This window comes from Theropithecus gelada, chromosome 7b (assembly GCF_003255815.1).
Source record: "Theropithecus gelada isolate Dixy chromosome 7b, Tgel_1.0, whole genome shotgun sequence".
Taxonomy (NCBI): Eukaryota; Metazoa; Chordata; class Mammalia; order Primates; family Cercopithecidae; genus Theropithecus; species Theropithecus gelada.
The window spans coordinates 92,570,954-92,583,698 of NC_037675.1; the positions used below are offsets into that span (position 1 = coordinate 92,570,954).

Below are 12,745 nucleotides of genomic sequence, written 5' to 3' on the forward strand. Positions count from 1 at the left end.
CCTCCCGGGTTCATGCCATTCTCCTGCCTCGGCCTCCTGAGCATCTGGGACTACAGGCGCCTGCTACCATGCCTGGCTAATTTTTTGTATTTTTAGTAGAGACGGGGTTTCACTGTGTTGGCCAGGATGGTCTCGATCTCCTGACCTCGTGGTCCGCCCGCCTTGGCCTCCCAAAGTGCTGGGATTACAGGTATAAGCCACCACGCCCGGTCTATTTTTTTATTTTAAAACAATTGCAAAGTGACAGAACATTTCAAGAATGGTACTAAAGAAAATCTTTTTTACATCACATTATTCATCTTTTTTCTTTTTTCTTTTTTTTTGAGATGCAGTCTTGCTCTGTCGCCCAGGCTAGAGTGCAGTGGTGCGATCTTGGCTCACTGCAACCTCTGCCTCCTGAGTTCAAGAGATTCTCTTGTCTCAGCCTTCTGAGCAGCTGGGATTATAGGCGTGCGCCTCCACACCTGGCTAATTTTTGTATTTTTTTTTTTTTTTTTTTTTTGAGACGGAGTCTCGCTCTGTCGCCCGGGCTGGAGTGCAGTGGCCGGATCTCAGCTCACTGCAAGCTCCGCCTCCCGGGTTTACGCCATTCTCCTGCCTCAGCCTCCCAAGTAACTGGGACTACAGGCGCCCGCCATCTCGCCCGGCTAGTTTTTTGTATTTTTTAGTAGAGACGGGGTTTCACCGTGTTCGCCAGGATGGTCTTGATCTTCTGACCTCGTGATCCACCCGTCTCGGCCTCCCAAAGTGCTGGGATTACAGGCTTGAGCCACGGCGCCCGGCCTAATTTTTGTATTTTTAGGAGAGACGGGGTTTTGCCATGTTGGCCAGACTGGTCTTGAACTCCTGGCCTCGGCCTCCCAAAATGATGGGATTACAGTCATAAGCCACCCCACCCGGCCTTTCTTTTTTCTTTTTAGACAGGGTCTCAAGTTACAAGAGATACTACCTGCCATTCCCCACCACGGAGTCCTACCTTACTCAGCTCCACCTTGTGGCTTTAGGACTGAATTGTTTAGAAAGGGGAGAAGGGACCACCATTTGCTTTCACTGAAAATATTTGTTTTGGCCAGGTGTGGTGGCTCATGCCTGTAATCCCAACACTTTGGGAGGCCAAGGCAGGAGGATTGCTTGAGCCCAGGAGTTCAGAAAATACAGCCTGGGTAGCATAGTGAGACCCCCATCTCTACAAAAAAAGAAAAGAAATTAGCTGGGCATGGTGGTACATGCCTGCGGTGGTCCCAAGCTACTCAGGAGGCTTAGGTGGGAGGATGGCTTGAGCCTGAGATGTTGAGGCTGCAGTGAGCCATGATTGCACTCCTGCACTCCAGCCTGATGACAGAGCAAGACTCTGTCTCAAGAAAAAAAAAGAAAGAAAGAAAATGCTTGTTTCATTAACAATTCTTTGCGTATGGGGAGCCCTTGTATTTAACCTATTTAAATAAACAAATCTTAATTATGACTACCAGTATTTCCCCAATCTTTTGTCTCTGCTATTATAATACCATTTTTTAAATAAAACGTTTATACAGTTAGGATGCCTTCTTCCTTGCAGCAACACTTATTTTGCAAATTTGCAGTTGTATTTAGGCTACCACCAGCAACTCTCTTGGCAAACATTGAACAACTCCTACCACAAAAATTAATGAGTAGAGAGACAAGGTCTGTACACCTACTCATTTTGTTCTTCCATTATCAAGTTGTGGGACTCTGGGGAAGTGATCCAGGGGACATCTACAGAAACCAAAAATGGAGTTTTGTAACACTGTGAGTTGTTTGTTCTTGTGAATAATAGGATCTTCTTGACTAGACTGAAGGCTTCAAGGAAGCTGTGTCTTCTGTTTTTTGTGTGCACCCTTCGAGGTTCTAAACATGATGCTACATGAATATAAGGTGTTCCCTGTGCTTGTGGGCTGGCAGAGCTGTGAGGGCTTCATTGGGATGAACTGGGAGAAGGAGCCTGGGTTATAACATTCCGTGGATACTTCTTGGGTTTTATCTTCCTTGACCTCCGTGGACCATAAATTCCTCCTTGAAATACTTGCTTCTGAATCACAAGCAAGTGTGATTTCCTACCTCCCTGGCCGCCTTTTCTTAGCTGCCTTTGTGTGAGCCACATGCTCTGCCCATCCCTCCTTACAGTGAGCTTTATTTATTTATTTATTTATTTATTTAAGACACAGTCTGTCTCTGTCACCCAGGCTGGAGTGCAGTGGCGAAATCTCAGCTCACTGCAACCTCCACCTCCCTGGTTCAAGCGAGTCTCGTGCCTCCGCCTCCCCAGTAACTGAGATTATAGACATGCGCCACCACACCCAGCTAATTTTTGTATTTTCAGTAGAGACAGGGTTTCCCAATGTTGGCCAGGCTGATCTCAAACTCCTGTCCTCAAGTGATCCGCCCGCCTCGGCCTCTTAAAGTGCTGGGATTACAGACATGAGCCACCACGCCCAGCTGACAGTGAACATTTATTGGGCACGTTCCATGTGCCAGGCACTGTTGATGCTGCGTGTCCAGCAGTGAATACAACGGATGGAAAGCCTTGTCTTCACCGAACTGAAAGGAAACGAGGAAAACCCCCTCCCTTGGGTGTGAACCTGCTTGTTTCTGCATCACACGGACAACCTCAGCTGCTCCCCAGGGTGTGCTGAGCACTTGCCTGCTCATGCAGGCCTTGCTGGGCCCGTGAAGGATGAAGGCAGCCTCTTCCCTGCAAGGTTCTTTCCTATGCAAACCCAAAAGTATCTGAGACAGAGCTCAATCAACTTAGAAAGTTTATTTTGCCAAAGTTAAGGACACAGCCTTAACCTACAGCCTTAACACACAGCCTCAGGAGGTCCTGAGGACATGTACCCAAGGTGGTCGGGGTACAGGTTTTTATTTTTGTTTGTTTGTTTGTTTTTTGAGACAGGGTCTCACTCTGTCACCTAGGCTGAAGTGCAGTGGTGCGATCTCAACTCACTGCAGCCTCTGCCTCCTGGGTTCTCCTGCCTCAGCCTCCCAAGTAGCTGGAATTACAGGTGTGCACCACCATGCCCAGCTAATTTTTGTATATTTAGTACAGACGGGATTTTGCCATATTGGCCGGGCTTGTCTTGAGCTCCTGACCTCAAGTGATCTGCCCAACTTGGCCTCCCAAAGTGCTGGGATTACAGGCGTGAACCACCATGCCTGGCCACCGCTTGGTTTTATACATTTTAGGGAGACATGAGAAATCAATCTATGTGTGAGACTGATCAGCCTTTCACTGAATACACAATTTCCATGTGAGAAGGGGGTAGAGGAATAGTCACTTATGCCTTAGTCTGGCTCAGTGAATCTACATTTTTACGTAAACAGTAGGGCAAAGGAAGCAATTAGATACGCATTTGTCTCAGGTGAGCCTCAGAGGGATGACTTTGGGTTCTGTCTATCCTTTGCCAGGCACCCATGAAAATAAGTTGTCAATTTACATTGCCAGGGTGAAATTCAATAGAACTGTTTTAGGGTAAAGATGTTGAAGCCCACAAGGGAATTTATCTTTTAGCAATCTTATTTGGGAATAAAATGGGAGGCAGGCTTGCGCAGTTCCCAGCTTGACTTTTCCCTTTGGCTTAGTGATTTTGGGGTCTATTTTTGTGATTTATTTTCCTTTCACACCTGTGAGGGAGACTTTCTGATGCTCCTGTCTCTGCCCTGCACTCCCCTCTCATCTGCCAACTTCGTGCTTTGGCTGCCCTGCCGTCCGTCCCCCACCTGCAGCCCTACTGATCTTCCTAAAAGGCAAGTTTCACAAATCACTCACTGCTCAGTACCTTCTGTGATTTCCTGAGGCTCCGGGAGAAATCCAACTTCCTTCACACGACAGGAGGGTCCCCACGAGCCGGCCTCTGCTTTCCCTCCCAGCCCCGGCTCCTGCCACCTCCTGCCTCATGTCAGGCTCTGCAGCATGGACAGCTGGTCCCCGCTAATACCTCCCTACCTTGCTCCTGCTGGCCCCTGGGTCTAGAGGACCTTCTCCTTCCCCAGCCTGCTTCTAGTCTGACCCCTACTCTCCTTTTAGACTCAGCCCCTTCTCCTCCTCCACCCTGAGTCCACGGGCCCGGGAGTGCTAAGCACATGGTGTTATAGTTAACTATTTACTTTTCCATCTTTTCCTGGAAGACAGACATGATGGTAATTATGCGTTTAATGTCTGTCTCCTGAGATGGTAAACCCCAGCGAGCGTGGGCTGTGACTGTCTTATTCACCACTGTTTCTGGCATGGGGCACGGAGTAATAAACATGGCTAACGCTTCCCCAGCGCTAACTGAACCGGCCAGAAGTATCCTGAGAGCCTTACATGCATTTACAACTTTAACTCTTACCACCACTCAGTGAGGTACTGTGATATTATGAGATATGTATTTGGTCTTCCTCTGGTTTCCTGGCATACAACTTCTAAAATCCTTGGAATCTCCAAAGAGATAAACGTGTTTTTATAGGCTAGAGAGTTGACCGATGGCCAGGCATGGTGGCTTTGGCCTTGCACAGCGGCTCACTCCTGTAATCCCAGCACTTTGACAGGCCAAGGCTGACGGATCATTTGAAGCCAGGAGTTTAAGACCAGCCCCGTCTCTACAAAAAAAAAAAAAAGGGCCGGGCGCGGTGGCTCAAGCCTGTAATCCCAGCACTTTGGGAGGCCAAGACGGGCGGATCACGATGTCAGGAGATCGAGACCATCCTGGCTAACCTGGTGAAACCCAGTCTCTACTAAAAAATACAAAAAAAAAAAAAACTAGCCGGGCGAGGTGGCGGGCGCCTGTAGTCCCAGCTACTCGGGAGGCTAAGGCAGGAGAATGGCGTAAACCCGGGAGGTGGAGCTTGCAGTGAGCTGAGATCCGGCCACTGCACTCCAGCCTGGGCGACAGAGTGAGACTCCGTCTCAAAAAAAAAAAAAAAAGATTAAAAAATTAGATGGGCGTGGTGGTGCTCACCTGTAGTCCCAGCTACTCGGGGGACTGAAGTGGGAGGATTGCTGAGCCCAGGAGGTTGAGGCTGCAGTGAATTGTGATTCCATCACTGTACTCTAGCCTGGGCAACAGGGCAAGACCCTGCTTCCAAAAAAAAAAAAAAGTACAGAAAAGATAAAGAGCAGAAAGCCTCTCTTTCATCAAGGCCACCCCAAGGCACAACTCCAGAGGGCACCATTCACATAAAATATAGTGCGACAGCCACTCCCGCTCAGGCCCCAGCCTCCCACTTTCCCCTCTGAGGGCACCACTGATACCAAGCTCTTCTCCATCCTTCCACAGATGTCTACGTGGATGTGAACAGAACATGGCATGTTGGTTAATAGAGAATTCTCCACCTTGCCTTGTTAATTTTGCATCATTGGGAGATTGTTTCAGATAAGGTGTGTAGAGTAGCCTCATTCTTTTTTTTTTTTTTTTTTGAGACAGAGTCTCACTCTGTCGCCCAGGTGCAGTGGCATGATCTCGGCTTACTGCAACCTCCACCTCCCAGGTTCAAGCAATTCTCCTGCCTCAACCTCCCGAGTAGCTGGGATTACAGGCATGCACCACCATGTCTGGCTAATTTTGTATTTTTAGTAGAGACAGGGTTTCTCCATGTTGGTCAGGCTGGTCTCAAATTCCTGACCTCAGATGATTCACCTGCCTTGGCCTCCCAAAGTGCTGGGATTCCAGGTGTGAGCCACTGGGCCTCGCCCTTCCTTCCTTCCTTCCTTCCTTCCTTCCTTCCTTCCTTCCTTCCTTCCTTCCTTCCTTCCTTCCTTCCTTCCTTCCTTCCTTCTTTCCTCCCTCCCTCCCTTCCTTCCTTCCTTCCTTCCCTTCTTCTTCTTCTTTTTTTTTTTTCAATAGGGTCTTGCTCTGTCACCCAGGCTGGAATGCAGTGGTATGATCATGGCTCACTGAAGCCCTGACCTCTGGTCTTAGGTGAGCTCTGGGCTTAGGTGATCCTCTCCTCAGCCTCCCAAGTAGCTGGGACTATAGGCATGCGCCACCACGCCTGGCTAATTTTTGTATTTTTTGTAGAGACAGGGTTTTGCCATGTTGCCTAGGCTGGTCTCAAACTGCTGGGGTCCAGCGATACTCCCACCTTGGCCTCCCAAAGTGCTGGGATTACAGCCATGAGCCACTGTGCCCAGCCTGTTTCTAAATCATTTCTATTACAAACGGTGCTGCTATGTACTCAGTCATTTCATCACTGTTTGAGCACATCTGTAGGATACAGTCCTAGGATTGGATTGCTTGGGTAAATAGAGACATTACTTTCTAAAGGTGGAATTTCAGAAATCTGTGACAAGCATGCATGAGATATTTTTACACTGAAGTTTGGGGCGTGTCAGATCCAGCTAGAAGTTGACTGTCTGTGGGGCTCCTCTCTGATATATTTGATGTTAGGGAATGATGTTTCTGGGTTTGATAGTTTGTTCTCTAAAGAGAAAAGAGAGAGCTCACAGCAGAAAGGTAGCTTTTTGGATTCTAGCCAGGGCTCACTAATTGGATCCCATCTCACTTCACTTCTAGAGGAAGACCACTCAGGAAAACAAGATACCTGGTCCATGCAGCAGTGGGTTCCCCAGTGCCCTGATAGAAAGTTTGAGAAGTTTAGGATTCAGTCCCTAAAAACATACGGACTGAAGAGGCTCTGGCCCTAAAATCACCTTGTTGGGGATAGTGGGAAGGTCCCTGCTATTTTAAAAATATACTGAGGATGTGATTCCTAACACCACAAGATGGGTGGGTGGGTGAATGGATGGATGGCTGGGTGAATGGATAGATGGATGAACGAATGGGTAGATGGATGGATGCATGGATGGATGGATGGATGGATGGATGGATGGATGGGTGGATGGATGACTGGATGGGTGGATAGATGGATGGATGAATGAATGGGTGGATGGATGGATACATACATAGATTCATACATATAGAAAGGCAAATAGTGATCAAACAAGTATGAACTTAGACCTGCTTTACCTAATAAGGTAACTTCTTTGAGCTCCTTGAACCTCAGTCTCTGACTGTAATAGGATTAACAATGCCTTTTTTGTGTGTGGGACTATAGTGACAAACCAACAGATGATGTACGTAAAGGCCCTAGCATGGTCCTGGCACACAGTGGGTACCCATATATGGTGGTATTTGCTATCATTTACTATGAGTGGGCATTCTCTGATTGGTGTACACTGAAGGCATTTTTTTTTTTTTACTTTGCAGGAGCCAGGTTACACCCTGTTTGACCCTGCCTTCAAAGGGATGACTCTGTAAGGTAGGGGCTCTCAGCCTTCTTTCCCTCCCAGCATGCACGGTGGGTGACACTGGGGTGCCTGACACACTCGCAGCATGCATTTCACAGGGCAGGATTTCTGGCAACAGTCATTTCTCTCCAGGCCAGGAAAGCAACCTAGAATCAACTTATATTTACATTAAAACAATACATAAATAAAGGAAAGAGAAGGCAATAACCCTCAGATTTTGGTCTCCTGGCTAAAATGTATTTGCAAAACAGCGCACAGCTTGCACCTGCTGCCCTCTAGCGTAATAATGAGGGTGGGTGGAGGTACCTATGGGATGGCCTATTCCAGTGGGTTTGGGTAAATGAAGACAGTTGTCAGAGGGGTGGCTGCTATTCCCCACATGGTTATGGAATACTTCTCTCTTGGGCCTTTGCTGTGTGCCAGGCGAGGTGCTAGGTCCTCTCTGCAGTGTGCAGTGACCCCGGGGAACCACAGACATTCAGGACCCTGGCTGGTAGCTCAGTTGCTTGACTAAGGGGGTCAGGCTTGCCAGGCCCAGGCGTTAGGCAAACCCAGGCCTGACCTGCCAAAGCAGCTGCTTTAAGCCTCAGAATCTTCCACTGGGCAATGGAATCCTACCTCACCTGACTCCTCCCAGCACCCCCTCCCCTCAGTCCGTGGGGACTAAGTGTTCTCTCCCCTGTGTCCCCACAGCACTTTGTTCCCACAGCTATTAAAGTACTCATTGTTGGCTCTAAATATATCTCTCCTCCTTCCAAAGCAATATTCTTTTTGTTTTGTTTGCTAGAGATTTTATGCAATCTCAAATTCTTTGTTAAAATGGCCCTGGGGTTTACATTATTTTCTATCTAGGAGATTAGAGTTGAAAACATAAATTGGTGGTTTGGAATTCCACTGAGTTCTTCTCTTTAGATAGAAAGAATTGTGGAAAGTCCGGCTTGTCCAGAACCCTCACTATGGGCACTGTCCTTGAATCCTGCTCTCATTCATTCTGCAGTCAGCCAGTCATTCAACGAACACTTACTGAACTCCCACCTTTGTGCCACTATGCTAGGCGCTGGGTATATTTGGATGGAAAGGACCTTGGCTATGCTTTAGAGACCAACACAATGTGGTTATCTAGCTTTAGACTTTGCTGACGTACTAAAATCTTTTTTTTTTTTTTTTTTTTTTTTTTTGAGACAGGTCTCACTCTGTCGCCCAGGCTGGAGTGCAGTGGCATGATCTTGACTCACTGCAGCCTGACCTCCTGGGATCAAGTGGTCCTTCCACCTCAACCTCCCAAGTAGCTAGGACTACAGGCACGCAATACCATGTCTGGCTATTTTCTTTTTTTTTTTTTTTTTTTTGGTAGATGTGGGTTTTTGCCATGTTGCCCAGGCATGTCTTGAACTCCTGGCCTCAAGCAATCCTCCTGCCTCAGCCTCTCAAAGTGCTGGGATTACAGGCATGAGCCAACACACCTGGCCGAAACCTCTTTTTTTACAGCATAAGAAGTCAATTTCGGCCAGGTGTGGTAGCTCACGCCTGTAATCCCAGCACTTTGGGAGGCCAAGGTGGGCTGATCACTTGAGACCAAGAGTTTGAGACCAGCCTGGTCAACATGGTGAAACCTCGCCTCTACTAAAAATACAAAAACATAAGCCAGGTATGGGGGGCACATACCTGTAATCCCAGCTATTCAGGTGGCTGAAGCATGAGAATCTCTTGAAGCCAGGAGGTGGAAGTTGCACTGAGCTGAGATCGCGCCACTGCACTCCAGCCTGGGAGACAGAGTGGTGAGACTCTGCCTCAAGTAAAACAAACAAAAAAGAAGTCTTATAGGATTCCTTTCTGAACACAATTTCCTAGAGATTTAAGACCACCTCTATTTTTTACAAATAATATTTTTTAACTTTAAATTGTGATTTAAAAAACACATTCTACTTTTAAAAATCTACAACATCTATTTACTCACCAAAGATTGTATAAGGCACTGGGCTGAGAGAGGGGTTGGGGAAGCACAAAGAAGAAAATACAAAGTCCCAGCCAGGCACGGTGGCTCACGCCCATAATCCCAGCACTTTGGGAGGCCGAGGCGGGCGGATCACGAGGTTAGGAGATCGAGACCATCCTGGCTAACACAGTGAAACCCCGTCTTTACTAAATATACAAAAAATTAGCTGGGCGTAGTGGCGGGTGCCTGTAGTCCCAGCTACTCAGGAGGCTGAGGCAGGAGAATGGCGTGAACCCGGGAGGCGGAACTTGCAGTGAGCCGAGATCGCGCCACTGCACTCCAGCCCGGGCGACAGAGCGAGACTCCGTCTCCAAAAAAAAAAGAAAACACAAAGTCCCTATACCTTCTAGAAACCCAAATCTAAATAATGGAAGTCGCATGTCGACAAAACTCAGCCTCTTATTTCACTTGCGACTGCAGTGGTACTCATTCGTCTGTTCATTCAATCATGTGTATTTGGGGCACATGCTATGTGCATAGGCTGTGATAGGTGCTCTGGAGCCTGTGGAAGAGGTCTCACATGTGTCCCTGCCTTCGAGGCCCTAGGGAGAGAAGGGAGTTCAGAGTCAAGTAGAATAATAGGCCACGGTGACTCCTGGCCAAGGAGCCCAGCACCAGCATTTTGGAGAAGACTTTGCAGCTTCGGAGGAATGGAAAGCCCTTAGGGGAAGGAAGGGGGACATTCAGGTTTGCGTTAGGAATTTCTCATCAGAAACTGAGGTGTGACAAGGGGGAGAATGGGTTCTGAACAATGCCCACTGCAAGGCAGGCCCAGGAACAGAGCCAAGAAAGGGTGGGATATGATGTGGAATGTGATGCTATGTGAGGCTGAATCTGCTGCCTTCAGGGGCCACCCTTTCTAATTTGTTCCTTTTTCTCCCCTCACCCAGATTCTCTGCTACTTAATCAAGGTGACATAATGTCCTTCACACTCCACCTGAAGTCCCGCCTTCCTACTGCCCTAAGGAGTTTGATTCTACAAAAGAAACCAAACATCAGAAATACATCCAGCATGGCTGGGGGTAAGTGGTGCCAGATAGTTAAAAAAAAAAAAAAAAAAAAAAAAGAAAGTTCCTGGGAAATACCAGCTGTGTAGGGCCCACAAACTCCTGAGACTTCTAGATTCTGCATAGGAAACAGAAAGTAAGAGCAGAATGATATTAGCTTCAGTCACTACTTAACTTCCCAGAAGAAACTGGAACCTTGGATTAGACTCAAGGTGTGGAAACCCATCAGATGGGTCTAATGACACCCAGTTGTGCTTGGTCACCTCAGCCCCATATGGGGAACCACCAGTGGGCTCAGGTGATGAAAAGGGTTGTCCCTTCCCAGAAAAGTGCCCCCAGGTTACACTGTAGTTTAATCAGATTTTGATTCAGACCAATTCTTCCTACCCTTGACTGGTCTTATTCTCTGGGTGGCACCCATCTCCCTACTGTATTCCGGGAGTGAAACCGAAGGCTCTAAAAAGTCCTGCAAGAGAAAACAGATACCAAATTTGTCACTGACCTAAGTCCAAGCAAAATTTCACATTAAAAAAGACTCTTCTGGTTATGGTATAAGTGCCCAAGGAAAAACCATCAGCACTGTCTAAAGTACTAGAGCAAGACCATTTTCCTTTAGTTTATTAACATGCCTGGCCTCTGTTGCTATATATGGGCTAACAGAGTTAACTGTTGAATAACAAAGCACTCTTAAACTTAGTGGCTTAAAACCATAATTCTCACAATGCTGCAATCAAGGCTGGTCTTAGCAGGGGGCCTCTTCTGCTCCCTGTGGTGTCTGTTGGGGATAGACCATCCAAGATGGCTTCTTCCTGACATGTCTGGCATCCAGTGGGATGGCTGGAACATCTGAGACTGGCTGAACATTTCCTGTCCATGAAATCTCTTCAATAGTGATAGCCAAACTTCTTTACATGGGAGCTCAGGATGCCATGAGACAGATTCCAAGAGAATAAGTCCTAATGCCCAAACTCATACCAAGCCTCTGCTTGCATCACACTTATTAAAGTCCCATTGGCCAAAGCAAGTCACACGGCCAAGGCCAGAGTCAATGGGGAAGGGGCTACAATGGGGTGTGAATACTGGGGAGCAGAGTTTATATAAATTGGTGCAAAAGTAATTGCAGTTTTTGCCATTACTTTTATTTTATTTTATTTTATTTTATTTTATTTTTTGAGACAGAGTCTCGCTCTGTCGCCCGGGCTGGAGTGCAGTGGCCGGATCTCAGCTCACTGCAAGCTCCGCCTCCCGGGTTTACGCCATTCTCCTGCCTCAGCCTCCCGAGTAGCTGGGACTGCAGGCGCCCGCCACCTCGCCCAGCTAGTTTTTTGTATTTTTTAGTAGAGACGGGGTTTCACGGGGTTAGCCAGGATGGTCTCGATCTCCTGACCTCGTGATCCGCCCGTCTCGGCCTCCCAAAGTCCTGGGATTACAGGCTTGAGCCACCGCGCCCGGCCCATTACTTTTATTTAAAAAAAAATGGCAAAAATCGCAATTACTTTTGCACTACCTAATATATACATAGAGCGCCACCAAGGTATTAGTCTACAACAACCCGTTATATATGAGCAGCGAACACCAGCTTAACCCCAGGTTGACAACTGCTTGCTAAGACTCTGGGGAGGCAACAGAGTGGATCAGCCAGGGCCTTGGAGCCTGGAGGGAGAAAACCTGAGTGTGAGTCCCAGCTTCACTCCTTACTAGCAAACTGCGACCTTTCTAAGCCTCACCTACACAATGAAAGTAGCAGCAGAACCTTCCCAGTGGGACTGTCGGGAGGGGCACCTGAGCTGTTCCCGCTGCTGTGAAATGCTCCTCAAGTAGAGAAGCTCATTTTACCAAACAGCTGGAAAACTCCAGCTTGGAGCTGTCTTCTGGGGGCTTTCATTCAGATTAGACATGTTAAAGGGTGTTTTTTCCTCTCTCTTGTCATTAAGTTAAAAAAAAAATGATTTTGAGGTAAAAGGACTCAGAGAAATTACTCAGTTTATCTACAAAGAAAAGTGTCACTGCCTTCCATGGAGCCCAAGGCACCTGGGGGATGCACAAATCACCAGACCATAAAGTATCCTCCAAAAAGGTGAGGCCTCCAGAGTCCACCATCCTCTCCAGAAAGAGACCATGCAGGCTTCTATTCTGTGTCTGTTACTAACGGGGACAACTTGGGGACTTTTCTGTTCATCTCCAGCCATGGAGATGAACAAAACCAAAACATAGTACCCTGCAAAGTTCATTTAATTAAAAAGGAAACAAAGGGCCAGACACGGTGGCTCACACCTGTAATCCCACACTTTGGGACGCCAAAGCAGGTGGATCACCTGAGGTCGGGAGTTCAAGACCAGCCTGGCCAATGTGGAGAAATCCCATCTCTATTAAAAATACAAAAATTAGCTGAGCATGGTGGCATGCGCCTGTAGTCCCAGTTACTTGGGAAGCTGAGGCAGGAGAAGCACTTGAACCCAGGAGGCAGAGGTTGCAGTGAGCCGAGGTCACACCATTGCA

The 12,745-nt window shown here is 47.6% G+C and overlaps 1 protein-coding gene across 11 annotated transcripts in view; it reads left to right on the forward strand.

Annotated features, from left to right (window-relative positions):
• Positions 1-12,745, forward strand: part of DGLUCY (D-glutamate cyclase) — a 166,463-nt gene that overhangs the window by 93,860 nt on the left and 59,858 nt on the right. For all 11 annotated transcript variants that reach the window (XM_025391189.1, XM_025391188.1, XM_025391194.1 and 8 more), the window contains 2 exons: positions 7,203-7,254; positions 10,130-10,261. In XM_025391189.1, the coding sequence (XP_025246974.1) occupies positions 10,159-10,261 (103 nt within the window). In that variant the 5' untranslated portion in view covers positions 7,203-7,254; positions 10,130-10,158. The remainder of the gene's footprint in view (positions 1-7,202; positions 7,255-10,129; positions 10,262-12,745) is intronic.